Source organism: Schistosoma haematobium, chromosome 2 (genome assembly GCF_000699445.3).
Source record: "Schistosoma haematobium chromosome 2, whole genome shotgun sequence".
In the NCBI taxonomy this organism is placed as follows: Eukaryota; Metazoa; Platyhelminthes; class Trematoda; order Strigeidida; family Schistosomatidae; genus Schistosoma; species Schistosoma haematobium.
In genome coordinates, this window is record NC_067197.1 from 16242533 (window position 1) to 16257749 (window position 15217).

At 37.2% G+C, this 15217-nt stretch overlaps 1 protein-coding gene across 2 annotated transcripts; it reads left to right on the forward strand.

The window, feature by feature from the left end:
- Nucleotides 1-7809: 7809 nt before the first annotated feature.
- On the forward strand, nucleotides 7810-13141 carry ESCO1_1 (Establishment of cohesion 1). Of its 2 annotated transcripts, XM_051214453.1 has the most exons (5): nucleotides 7810-8051; nucleotides 8089-8134; nucleotides 8174-8258; nucleotides 9297-9501; nucleotides 12036-13141. In XM_051214453.1, exons 4-5 carry the CDS (start codon nucleotides 9331-9333, stop codon nucleotides 12666-12668), a joined length of 804 nt encoding a protein of 267 aa, XP_051067632.1. In that variant the 5' UTR covers nucleotides 7810-8051; nucleotides 8089-8134; nucleotides 8174-8258; nucleotides 9297-9330; the 3' UTR covers nucleotides 12669-13141. The 2 variants fall into 2 exon arrangements, with proteins under 2 accessions (XP_051067632.1, XP_051067631.1); XM_051214452.1 differs by lacking the exons at nucleotides 8089-8134; nucleotides 8174-8258 and having other exon boundaries at nucleotides 7810-8043; nucleotides 9297-13141.
- The last annotated feature ends 2076 nt before the right edge of the window (nucleotides 13142-15217 follow it).

Sequence of the window (15217 nt, forward strand, 5' to 3'; positions counted from 1 at the left end):
CTTTTTTACATTCTGAGTGGTAACAGTCAAGTATAACTAGATCATAACTACTTGCACTTCAAGGCTGGATATACAGTACCTGTGTATTCCACCAGGGTTATAACGTCCTCTACTCCAACTATTGCCCCTACAACCATTTGATTAAGTCACTTGATGCATTTTTAAGATCCGAATAATCTGGACTATTATTGGTTTTCGAATTCTCCATGGTTCCCACCGAGTAGCCTTAGAAACAAATCACTTTGCACTTCGCAGTCCCTTAGTCTTCAGTGGTCACACGTATGGGCTGAGAACGTTCTTGGATCATTAAATTTTCTTCAGATACCTGACCAATTTCGTCAACCATCCAGCACCTCGCGGCAACTTGTACCAATTGGAATCCTGGACAAACATCGGTTGCAGCACAGACTGTTTCGCAGTACCATACGTAATGGGCCCCTTTTGTGAGTGTGAATAAAGTCAGAAAGACAACTGAGGCAGAATAATATGCATTCACCATATTCTGTGGTTTCTCACCAGTTGTTTACAATCATACATGTACCAAAGGGTATGATATGATATGAAACAATTGATACTGAAGACAGAAAAATTAGGGTGACAAAGATTCTCAGTGATAACTATATGCGCCTGTGCGAGAGCAGATGTGAGGTCCTTCGTTGCGTACGGAGAACTTCAGCTTTGTGTTAGTCTTATAAACGGGTGGCTCATCATGCCTCTTTGGTCACTTACACTACGCCACCCTTAAAACACACTGGCTATCAAGGCATTTATCAATAAACACGTTTACACTGGTTGCATCTCTAGATACCAAGCCACTCAGAATATACTTGACGGTACTTGTGGAGATTGACTCCTATGGATTTTTTCGAGAAGACTGGTTTCGAAAGTAGATTCTATCAAAAATATGATTCTGACTATTGTGCACTCCACTCTAAATGAGGTAAAGTGACACATTTCAAAGGTATAACTGGTCCCTTTATCACATATTTTCTTGATAACCAGCTACTGGACGAACAAGTGTCGATCCTCTGTATTCCACATTTCAAAGCTTCGCAGATTACATGCAACTCCAACGTCTAGTTGTCTACATTCAATATTATTATTACTATAAATCGCCTTATTCAGCGTTGTTTTGGTACTATATGGAATTCTCAGCACAAAGTATTTCAACAGGTTTCCTTTCCTTATTTACTGACCGATCTGGACGATAAATATTAAGTGACGCCAGTTGGATATTGAAAGTTTGGGAATCGACATCCGAATAATGTTCATTCCTTCCAATGCATATTGCCAGCTACCACGATTTCTGTGATCGTACCCTTATGTGATTTGCACAGCAAAAGGTTGTAAACGTCATGCAAACGCGCCTTAATACACTATCTTTCAAAACAAACAAGAAACAGATAACTTGTTGAAATATCTGGATGTCAGGAACAGATGGCCCAGATATTCAAGCTGGCCTCAATGGAATGAACAATCGCTCTATAGAACTTACACGGTTGATTTACTTCGTCCAAAGTGTGATCAACATGTCAGCAGTCATTTTGTCAACTCAGGTATTTTTTAAAATGTCTCCTGAAACATCAGTCTAGGGAAAAGAGTAAAAATGAGCTTTTAATGTGTCTTTGATCTGACTCTAATTTAGCTGTATAATAATAGGGTAATACATATCCAACCTACTCTTCTCTCAATACCAGGAAAAGTCTTAAACAGGGTATTGGTAAACAGAATGAAGGACTCCAACTTCGGGACCAGCAGGCTGGATTCCGTAAGGATAAATCGTGTACAGACCAAATCGCAACTCTACGGATCATTGTGGAACAATCAGTTGAATGGAACTCATCACTCTGCATCAAATTCATTGACTACGAAAAAGCATTTGATGGCGTAGACAGAACAACACTATAGAAGCTTCTTCGACACTACGGCGTGCCTGAGAAGATAGTCAATACCATACGGAATTCCTGTGATAGATCAAGTTGCAAAATCGTGCATGTAGGACAGTTGACAAACTCCTTCGAAGTTAAGATCGGTGTCAGGCAAGGATGCTTACTCTCACCCTTTCTATTTATCCTGGTGATCGACTGGATCATGAAGACGTCAGCATCTGAAGGAAAGCATGGGATACAATGGACAGCTAGAATTCGCAGATGACCTGGCCCTTCTATCGCAAACGCAGCAACAAATGCAGGAGAAGACGACCAGTGTGGCAGCAGCCTCAGCAGCAGTAGGTCTTAATATACACAAAGGGAGAAGCAAGATTCTCCGATACAACACAGAATGCACTAATCGAATCACACTTGACGGAGAAGATTTGGAAGATGTAAAAACCTTTACATATTTGGGCAGTATCATTGATGAACACGGTGGATTTGATGCAGATGTGAAGGCGCGGATCGGCAAAACAAGGGCAGCATATTTACAACTGAAGAACATCTAGAACTCAAAGCAATTGTCAACCCACACCAAGGTCAGAGTTTTCAATACAAATGTCAAGAGTGTTCTACTGTATGGGGCGGAAACCTGGTGAACTGCGAAAGCCATCATCAATACGGTACAAGTGTTTATTATTAGCTGTTGAATGTTAAGGCAACTTAATGTGGTTATTCGTAACAACGTAATTTCAAGCAAGTGCAATTCGCTATTCATAAAGTCAAAGATCGACAATAATCAGATTTTTTCAAGGAAAAATGAGCTTTAAAACCCTTAACATTTGATTCGCCATCCTAAAGAGTATTGATGAACTTGGATGTGTGATAGTTGCTTATTGGATGCAGGTTTAAGCAATTCTGAACATTATATTAATTGCTGGCATACAACCATGAACAACTCTAACCATTACAAGTAACAATTTTTGACGAAACTTACATATTAATATGTAGTAGCGTTGGACCATAACCACACAATCCTCAAAGCTCAATACGAGACTATTCGGAAAATAGGTATTCAATATTTAACGCGGATAAACACCTAACGATGCAGAAGGCGGGAAGAATGGGTTGAATGACTTGGGGTTGATTGAATGGCATGGCTCGTCTATGCAGGCGTGGTCCGCGTTATCTTATATCTTTTAACCATATCAAATATATTGTCCTATCTCTAGCCTAAGCTTGTTCTCCATCATGTATTGGTAATTGTTATGATGCAATGAGTTGGTGTAGACGATGATGTAACTTCCACGTAAGATCTTATAGATTAGGCAGTTATATCATGACAAATCTACAATTTTAGGATTAGATCTATTATTCGAGCAGTACTAATATCATAGTAGACCATAGTTCCACAGATACATAACATATCCGATGACGAAAAATTATGAGTAATAATTGACACGATAACCTTTTCTTCCCGCTTTCTGAGCATATACAGGAACTGTACATAACATCACTATGGGTATTATAATAATTCGTCAAGTATTCTTCATAAGTATAACGATGTATGTTTGTTTCAGGCATGATAAATCAACTACGTTTTTAGTGAACACCAATTTGTGATGTATCTGTTATAGAGAACGCTAGCGGATTTCTGTAGACAGAATCCGCAATCACTGACCAAATTATAGACAAAGACCACACGCATATTGTCGAGTAATATCTAAATATTGCTTTCCAATGATGCAGCTATTGTATGTTAACTGTGAATTGCTGATGGTGTTATAAGGTTTCGAATCAAATTTTTCTCAAATTTCGTAGCACTATTTGAAGTTTCTGATTCCTTTTTATTTAAAGCCTGTTATTCCTTTGCAAATGCTGAGTACCTAGATGAAATTCTAGGATGGTTAGAAAATAAAGAACTTTGTTTACAACAAGTAAGACACTTATAATTACATTCTCTGAGCTTTTATCCCATTTACTTATCGAAAGTGATATTCATAACGGAATTAAACTCTTTGTTTCGTTGTTTTTCGAAAATGCACTAAGTTGGGAACCTACTGATACGTTTCCTGATATCCAGCTTATGGATTTTGCCAACTGACTGAAAGGCTCAAACCGTCCTAATAATTTAGTATATACCGGCCAACAATCTAACGAATTTCTGGATATGGAAAGTTACTTGGACAAGCAATTTACAAGTTGGGGATAACTGTATTCCGCCTTGCCTACTGTCGCGTTTATTCATCTAATGAAATATTCGAATTTATCTATAACAACTGTACGCGGTATTTACATTCGTAGCGTTTCAGATCTCGTGAGTGTTTGGCGAAAGTTCGTATTCGTTTGAACCATAAATCCTCCTGGTATTCATTCTAATATGCTATCATAGTGGAGAAATATATATATATATATATACACAAAGCAATGTCTTGGCGTAACTTCCAAACTGATGCAGTGCTACAAGTTTTCATGTCCAAACGGGTAATTATAAGGCACATCTAGTTGTTTCTAATGTCGACAAACAGTTACCCGTTAAGATTATCGATGTACCTCCCCACGAAACTACGAAGACGAAAATGGAAATTGGGCAAAAGTTTATTGATGCATTGTTATCAATGGTATGGCAAGAATCACATCTGACGCAGAAAAATAATTTTACATGTAGTATTTATAGTTAAGCTAAAAAAACAGTCATAAAGAACTTCTCATAGTAGACAGTTCCTATCACGTCTCCACACTTTAGCATAGTCCGAACAATGTTTTTAATTATAAAGAAGACGATGCAATGATAAAGATTAAAGAAGCTAGAGTCTAGCCTATTGGTAATTCTTAGGTAAAAATTGTTGACTTTTCTCTCCACTAGCATTGCGAGACGCTCACCATATTTCCAAAGAATCTGTTGTTTGCGCACTTTTCGGATTCGTTGGATTCGTACATACTGTTTAATTTGCCTGGTGAATGAAATTACTTTGTTATTATGGAACAACCTGAATTGTACTTATATATATTCACCTGTGAAGATCTGAGCTATCTTAGTCTTCACATCAGCAGCAGTGACCGTCTTAGCTGGTTGATCCCTAATACCTTCTACTACTTCATCCATTGACGATTGCAGCGTCATCGCCCCAAAACATTCTTCATCTTGTGAGGACAGTGTTCTGTTTCATGAGTTACAAACCATCAATGGGCTACTACAAGGATGATTGTGAAGCATGTCGAATGATTTTAAAATATATTCTTCACTGTCCAAAGTTACATGATACTTTGACTGGCAATTCAGAGATGTAAAGCATAAACATCACGTTATTTAAAGGTCTCACGGCTTTCGATTCACTGCTTGACCTTTTGGTTTACGCTTACGACCAAATGTGCACTGAAATATCACAAACATGTATTTGAACCTCACGTTTTTCGACATGGATGTAATGGAAATGGGGAGTCTGAGAAGGGATAAAATTACTATTACCTACTTTATAGAATCTGTTTAGCGCACTATGGAATTCAGTACAACTTCCGAAACACCTGATTAGTATTATAAGTTGAAACGACTGGCTGAGATATTTCTTGAACATGAAGCACTACAATCAGTACTGAGTAATTACAAAACAAAACAAGCGAATAATACATGCAATAATACTTTAATAACTGCCGGAATTATTAAGGACATTTAGGGTGTAATCTTAAAATTTAACGGTTATCTGACATTTCGTCCCAAACTCTGCGTAAAATAGCAATCTAACAAAAGTTCGTGTATCTATATCTGTTTAAAAATATTTATTGCGCTGCCTTCTGAATCTTATAAGGCTTTAGGCAAAGGCGGTGATGTTCAGTGGAGTGATTGGTATCCCAGATCAAGTTAAGAGGCAATAATCGAGCCAACGTTTAAACTACAAAACAGAGAAAGTTAAATAATTGTTTTTCTCAATGATTTTGTGGTTTTATTGCAGAAAAAGACTACTTAAATATGAGAACACTGAAAATTCATGCAACCTAACGGACACCCAATAAACTTATAACAACTGAAATGTGGAATGACCGCCTCATGCTGGGTTGTTTAAGATCATTGGAACGAAATGACGAGCGGTTTTAAGTGAACCTGTCTTTTTAACTGTCCTCGGATATATGAAGTGAACATATTGAGAATCTTTGTCGTGTTTCACTTACTTTATACCATTATTCACTAAAGTGAATTAAATTGACAAATATATACAAAATCAGGTGTGATATGTATTTTATTTCTATCACCGACGTTCAACCAATTGACAGTCAGACAGTAGGTGCAGAATTGGTGGGCTAGACTTTTCGACCCAAAAGTTATAGCGTTAACTTCATAACATAAAATTTCTCCCCCATTAAGCGAGTGCGTTTCATTATCACATTTCATTTCACTCCATATTCGTGCATTCTCATTCACTCATCCAGAGTCCCTTTAGTGTTATTGCATAGCAGACGCATTTTTTCCTCCGATTTAGAACTTTGTTATACGCCTGAAAAGCCATCGATCTTAGTAAGACAGACTGTTTTTATTACGTCTGGGCCATCTATCAAAACAATGGTTCAATAGGATCATAATTATTCATAATCGTCTGTTTGTGGTAGTATTTTTTTACCTCGTATCTGGCGTTCACAACGCATTTGTTATCACACCGAGTAACTTGTCATCTGCTTAATAAAATGGCTGTTTAGCGAAGCTTTTCTAAACATGAATTGTACGTCTTCCTAAAGTAAGCCTTTCCTAAGCGAACTTTCTAACTCCTGATAATAACATGATTTAAACTATTCAAGGGCTGGAAACAGTTAGCAATGCTGACGTGGACATAAGTTTGAAGTCATATTCATGGAAGTAGCAAACTTTGTTCTTGATATTCATCTTATGATCACTTATTACACTTGCACCCAGAAATCGCCACTCTTCATATTCGATGAGAATTTCAGATAAACATCAGTCATATATCCGCAGCCTCTTAGTTTTACAGTTTACGAATCTTGCTTTCGCAGGAGCTTCCGTTCATTTGATTCAGGAGGCTCTGAAACACGTCAATACATATTCGCTATCCTTTTATTTTGTTGCCCTTGCACATAATTCAAATTATTATTCAGCCCTATTTATTCCAACGATATATTAAGTTGTTATACTCATAAATTATAGACTGTTTATCACACTGTTTTCATATTAATGTGAACTATTCATGTGAATATACTATTTCACTGCCTCCGCATTCACGTTATGAAAGTATCTCTTTTACACACTTATAAATTTTCTCATAATCACATGCGAACATGTCTACTTATGTGCGCAAATATGCAATATTCACATATTTTTTAAAATGTGTACTGTAGTTTCGTATCGTATGCTCACCTCCATATGTAATTACATGTTCTGAATTATTTGAACTGCTTTATAACCACGATGTGTTTCGGAGATGTCTTAAAAACACTTTAGCATAATGTACACAAAGGATTTCATAGACAAAAATTATTTGTAAGCAACGACTACTCCAGCTTCATGCATTGCGAATAAAAAATGTATAGACATGAATTATTAGGATTTTCATTCCCAGCTAACATCGACTTAAAGCTGGTCTTGTTGTGACCTACAACATCCTCAACGCTTCTGCACATCCCCTTACACACCTACTTAGGCTTAGCCCCAACACAAACCTTAGTGGTAACACCCAGAAAGTGAGAAACAACACAGAATAACGGACCGTAGTCGCACTTTCTCCACAAGAGTAGTCAAATGTTGGAATTCGCTGCCGTCTGGGTTAGTACAAGCGACCTCCCAGGATTACTTTAAGAGAAAACCTGATATGTTCTTAAGGACTAAGGACAATATATTGCTATGATTTACCATTTTTTTGAATTTTCCTCTTTCATCGTTGACATGAGTGGGTTCTCACTATGAGGCTACTAGATACAGAAGCCCGTTATGCAAAGGATTCTTCTATTCCGGTTGGAAACATTTGAACTATGAACCAAGAATAAATTTCGCACATGAATCATTTTAGTTTATTTATATGCTTTAATTATACCTATTTTCAAGTAAAAAAACACTTTTTTTTAAATTCAGACCATTTGCTTTGTTATGTTACTAAATGTCGAAGAACGTAAACCCCTAAATTTTAAGAATGCGGTGTTTATGAATTTTATGCCAGTTTACTGTACCGAAGTAATTGAGTAAATACTCTTTTGAAAAAATTACTCTCTAACTTAGTAAATATTTTCGCACAATCATACTTATTTTCCTTCTCATTTCTAAGGTATGTCGCTACACATACCACGTAGTAATAGTACTGTAGCATTAACAACGTCCTTCGATTAAAAAATTATTGATTGGTTGAGTCGCTACTTATAGTTGGGCAGTTACAGGTAAAGATTGTTGAGGTGAGAATTTATGCGCATCTCATGAGGGTATTTTCTCCTAGGGAAATTCCAGGGAGCTGTTCGAGTTTCTCATTACGGTACAAATTAAGATCTCTTCATATGAAGATATCTATCCTATTCTAATATTAGGATGATATATACCCATCTAAATGGTCCACGACAAATTTCTAGAGGATCTTCGAGTATGAAGTGCCAAGTGTAAAAGTTTGTCAATTATACATAAAACAGCAGAATACCTATTCCTCATGCTGCGTCACACCGAGTCCATTAAGGATGGTGTTATTGACACGGGTTCTTCTAGTACATCCCTCACGTCCAGTACTTAATAACCACTGAGCTCTCTATTTATGAAAAATTCGTGTCTTTCCAAGATCATTATTAACATTTTCATCCTGTCAAATATAATTATCCCTTTACGACATTACCATTTAGTACTGCTTAGTAACTGAGTTAAAGGTGCTAAACCGGCTGCATTTTTCGTAACAATGGCAAATAGTTTTCACATGAGTGACTCCAGATTCCTTGGTACAATGCGATTCACAAATCCCTGTTTGAAATGCTTCATCCTAAGTGTACATTCACAGCCTCCACCACTATAATCTTCATTGTCTTTATATTCTAACAAGATTCCCATTAAAGTGAACGGTTGTGGTTCATCGAAGTATTCTAAGAACACTAATCATTGATGATAGTAAGCCCCAAGATCCTGAAAACGTTAATGACTTTTGGACCTACACAAACCACTGAATATCATGCAGATTGTTATCCAGACGTTACTCCACTAGCTTTTAGATTAGAGAAGCTTTCTCTATTTACTACCAGCTCTTGTTTAGGCACCCAGACAGGGTCATAGTGCCCATAAAAACTATGGTTACAGTTAGTAACACACCAAGTATCACCGCGTGCTAATGGAGTGTGGCAACTGATGTACACATGTGCCAAATCACAAATATTCTTTTGCTTTTTTCAACGTGAGCATTAAGCTTTAACGTGCTTACTACCCTTTCTCAGAATTAAATCGTCTATTTCATTTTTCAGTGTTTAATCATTTGTACGATAATTTAATCGTGTAATGAGATTTTTCAGTCAAGAGAAGAAGATCCAACTGACTCTCGATTGCGGACAGAAGGAGATTGGCAGCACTAGGTGCCATCAATGCCATATGGTATACACAGTTGGTGATAAAGAAGATATCAAAGCTCATAAAGAGTATCACCAAATAAAATTATTTCCAACCGTCCGGGTAAGATATATAATTGACATAGATAAATTACTGTGTAGTAGATGGTGTCGTTTTCTCCGTGAGTTCACTATAATATGTAACTAAATAATCAAGAATGACTCACTGGTCTGTACAGTAGATTATACGCCATATCTTTTATAAAAAGATAACACGACCTAGCTTTTCAAACCTTTGAAGATAAAAGTTTTTGCTTGTTGCCTGATAGTTAGTTGGATGCCGCAATATGGGTTTTACACAATTTATTCGAATCTTATAGGACTAAGGTAAAACAAACTAGTAGCATTCAGATCAAATCATGAAATCAGTGCATGATATCGTCGACTGTTGGTCTGAACCTCATCAGATATTACGAAGTTCTCTGATGCTAATCAAAATAACATTAAGGAATAGAAAATATAACCCGAAATCGACTGATGTGGCACAATGCTGTCAAGAGGGCGAAGTTTCATGATGCGGACGGATTTTGGATTGTTAAAACGAATGAACAGAATTCTGATCGATAGATAAAATACAACAATATGACATGGCTAAATGATAGCTGCCCATGAGACAAAACTATAGACATGAGCCCCCAGTTGTATAAATATTAAGATGGCTGGCTAGTAGAACATAATTCGTCCGATTAGTAACATGTTTATATACCATCGACATGAAAATCGCACAACTAAATATCGTAGGTGATTGGGGACAATCCAACCAAGGCCTTTTTCCATCATATCAAATACATTCATTCTTCTCCTTACTTTCATTTTTGAACACCTTACTGTTCTCTACCTCTCGTTCTCTAACTTTATTCATTACTCTTGGTCGTTTCTAGTTTTTCAAAAGCGTCTTAGGTAGTGATAAGTAGTGTCGATCTAAGCCTATAAAGGCTTTTCTTAAAACTAAAGGAGCCTCAGCTGTTAGACCCAAGTAACCTACTTATCATGGAAACTGACGCGTCCGAGATTCCAGCTGGATGTTAATCTCATGTGTTGTCATATTTCTATGCATTGATTGCTACAAATTACGTCTCCGAACACAACACGAAACACTAGTCGAAGAAAGTATTGAACAGGCACGCTGTTATGAAAACAGAGTCACTTCGTTTAGTTCAAGTATAATTTATCCTAATGTTCCACAGGAATAAGCTTCCCTTTTTCCAACATCTCGGTTTATATTTTTAGCCAATCCACCATTCACATGCTTCGGTTTGTGCGCCCGGGCAGTATCCTAGCCCTCACATAAATCATTCGATTTGTGTGGCGCATATGTATTCGGTGCCTCCTTGTACCAATGTTTATGTGTTTAAATAAATAAATATGACTTCCACCATCCAGCAGGTAACCAAAGATCAGTGAGGGACGGCCTACGTAATCCAAATTATCAAGAAAAGCAAGCGCGATTACAATGAAGCCTATCGAATATGTGCTCGTCATTCTGTACTATCCAGAGTTCCATAATCGTTGATTTGTCACGTTGCAAAATGCCTGTCAATAAACATAACTAACTCAGCAGTCAGATATCGGATGTGCATTTCTAGCTAATCTGACGCTTGTAACTCGACAAAGGATTTTTAGTCAGTTTGATATCGAAATATTTTGTTTAACTTTCACTAGCTTCGCTCAGCCTCTGATTAGGAAATGAAAATATATTATTTATTCTTCAGTCGTTAAGTATAAGACCGTATCCAAAAGTGAGTTACATGAATAGAATATGACCTTTGGTTCCTTACCTACGCGTGTAAGAAATCAAAACTGGTCTTTTATATGAAACGTCTGTTGTCTATCTAAAGTAAATGACAGAAAATCCGTCCGTCAAGCCACAGTCTAGGAGTAAATTGGTATGTTTCTGAAATATTAAGTTCACTAGCTAAAGTCCAAGAGCTGTTACATACTAAAAATTAGTTTCCATATAGATTCGAGTACATCATCAGCACCAGTTGGTGCTTATACAGTGATAAACAATAAAAACTTCAAGATTAAACCACCAAACTCACAAACTACACCAACATTAAAACACTTCATTTAAGCTAAAATCCATCTCAATATGCAGTACTGGCTGGGAAATCTATTTGAAAATCCCGATGATAATTAGATCGAGACGTGAGAGCCATCTGTAGCACCACTTACTGTTGGTTTAAATCGTATGATGAGTACCAGACATGTGGATTAGGAATCTTACGTCAACAGAAACTATTCATTGGAGATCTGAGGTAGAATAACTCACCTTTTATCAGTGAAATCTTGACCATTTTCATATTTTCCTTGTTTGTCTAAGTATATCGTACACTATTATAAAGGAAAAAGTCCAGAAACATACAGACTGGACCAAGGTGATCTAAAACAATGTCTAATTTTCAAAACGAACTATGTTGTTGATGGATAATATACTAAGGTCGTTGACCTTTTACTTTATCTTATTTTCAAGAAATATATGACACTTGTTTCTCCAGATGTTCAGTGATCAAGGGAAAGCGATAGCTTGGTGTAAAAAGTAATTAATTGTTGATACTAGCAGCATACAATCTAACTTTTTTGTATGGTTTCTTTTAGCTACCAAGAGGACGCCATGAAAATATCATCATGGAAAATTTCGATGGTTCTCGAGTGACGGAAATACTTACTACTCTTCGACTTGGAATATCCTTTTACGAACGAATATCAACACTGATAAGCCTTGACCTTGGTTACGATCTACCATCAGAAGACAGTAACCCCCATCATGTTAAGTTGTCTAATACCTTACATCCCGACTGGCGTGTTTTCGTCTACGTAAAGGATCGAACACAATTAGTCGTGGGTTGTTGCATTGTTGAGGAATTAACTGCAAAGAAGATATCAGAAAAGGGTTACAAACTGAACAGACTGATTGGTGGACGGAAAAGTCTCTTATCTTGGAGTATTCAGAGTGTCGACCGAAATGGCGATCAATGTGATTTAATTTCCTCAAATCCCGGCCTCTCTTGTGTAAACATTGACGGACCAATTTGTGGCATTCGGCGAATATGGGTAGAACGTAAATATCGTCGGAAGGGAATAGCCACAAGTTTATTAGATGCTGTGCTACAAAACTTAATATATGGTTTACCACTCTCTCGTACACAAGCAGCTTTTTCCGAACCAACTGCAAATGGCGCAGATTTTGCTGTATCTTACATAGGCCGAGAAGACTTCTTAATATACTGATTTTATATTTTTATAATGAAAACTGAGCACTTGCAGTTATTTATTCTAAATTTATAGAGTAAATTATATATTCACTGTATTCAGTTATTTTGAACCAGGAAAAAGCACATGCCATTGGTAAATCGCACAATTTACTTCGTTCACAGAATCATGATGAACCTGTTACCGTTAAACTAGTTGCACTTGACTTGCTAACTTAGTAGTCTAACTTTGGTTTTACATGTTCATTCATCAGATAAACAAAACTTGTGGGACATTTTATCTATATCTTTTTAAAGAATCATTTGTCAGGCACAGATTTCGTACTCGGTCTAGTCATGCCTTAGGTATGAAGGTTATAAATATCATACGTCTACACAAATTAAAGTAGAGTTGAATACAAAACCTACTAGTTGTGAGCAGGATCTGTTAATCACTAAGCCACCGCCCCATATATGTTGAACCTAAAGGTAAACAACTGACATACAAAACAAAACTGTACCAAAAGAACCCTAAACTCATGCAATGGAGAAGTCCTGTGTATTGTTAAAAAAACTTCAAAGACTGCTTTACCATACTAACGCGTAGTCAGCGAACACTTAACGGATATTTATCAACAATAATGTGGTGAGAACAATGTGCTCTTTTGTTATAGAGAGGCAAAAATCACTTATTATTGGAATAAGAGTGCTAAAAGAGGTGAGCTACTTCAGATAATTGAATATCACAATGGTGGTTAATAATGCTCAACTCAAGCACTAGTTTGTAGGTTCGAAACCCCAAATTTCGTTGGTAGTTAGATAGTATTACTAGTATCTGAACAGATTCAAGTGCTTGACTCAGTCTAAAACAGGATAATCAGCTGATGTTTTAATTGGAGGGTCGGGAGAAGATGAATTCAGTGTAGGTTACTGGTTTCACCAGATACAGTATCGCGGCGTAGGCAAGATCAAATTACACTTAATAGTGTGTTGGAAAATTATTTACACAACTTTTAGCTTAAAAAGCGGTCCGTTCGTGATGTGCATACTATCAAGAATATCTCCTTTCGGTTTAAAATCTTTACTAGCTTTTAAATGATCTACGGAGAAAGCCTTAAATCATATTGAGTAATATTTAGTCTTTCACAAGGTAAAATCCTAAAGTCATTCATAGCCTACAATGATTAGGAATTTTGAACATATTTGTAATATATTCTAGAGTAGTAAAGCTGCTCTAGTCGACTCTAAGTACTTCATTACTCACATTTAATTGGCAAATAGTAAAACCTAAAACAATCTTTAGTAGTTCGATGTACTTGCTTGCCTCTACAGTCAGTCAGCTACAACCTAAGGTCAGGGACATATGTGCATCCATCCAAGTTGCCATACCTCATTAGCACATCAAGATGAACACTGGATTCATAGAAGTAGTAAATTCAATGGTGGTAATATATAAAAGAAAGATTGCATATAAGGATATAGTACAGGCAGAAAGAGAGATACAAAGCAATTTTAATCTCACAGTTTAAGAGAGGACAAAGAGTGTATACACTTACACTATTGTGATCCATTCTCAGCCATGTCACCAAGAGTCTCCAACCATTGGTTACGATAGTCACGCGGACCCCAACCAAGTGGTCTGCATCTACAGACATGACTAAGACTAGAAGTTAGTGACTTCAAGCACTGGTGCCATGCTTTGGTCTGGCCGCCCCTACACTAGTCAGCATGCGCGTCGTGGTAATCAGTGTTCATGTATACATAACCCAACCATCTCAGTCGATGAAGATTCACAACCTCGTCAACTTATTTACCATCACTCCCTAATACCCTGCGTCTAGCTTCACTATTACTTACCCGGTGATCCCCGCAGATGCGAGCAATATTTCTAATGCATCTGTGGTCAAATACTAGTAACTTACGATTATCTTCAACTCTTAATGGTCACTTTTCGCAGCTGTAAAGCAGAATAGAACGAACTGTCGCGCAGTATACTTGTCCCTTAATTGATAGACGGACATCTCGCACTCGCCATAGGTGACGTATGTTGGCAGAAGCTGAAGGAGCTTTCCGAATACGTGCTGAGATTTCGTCAGACATGAGCCTATTATGGCTGATCAGACTTCCAAGATAAGTGAGGTTGTCAACGCGTTCGATTACTTCACTCTATATCTTTAGTTTAGGTGTTAATGCAGGCCAGTCCTGGAGCAAAAATTTGCATTTAGAGGAACAGAAACGCATTCCAAACATTCTAGTATTGTTGCTCAGAGCCACCAAAAGACTGCATTTTATCAGCGTCTTCACGAAACATGACTATATCATCTGCATATTCTTATTCGATAGGTTGACCTCCTGGTAGGAGATCAATGCACGAGAATTTAGTCGACGAGAGCGTTATTTCCACCAGTATGTTTATGATGAAGTTGATCAAAAATGGAGATAGTGGACAGCCTTGACGGATACCACTTAAGGTTGCAAAATCAGATGACCGTTGACCATAAGCTCTGATTCGACTAGTGGTGTTCGAGTAAAAAGCTTTCACAAGGTTTGTGTACTTCTGGGGTACGCCTTTCAATGACAGACACTGCC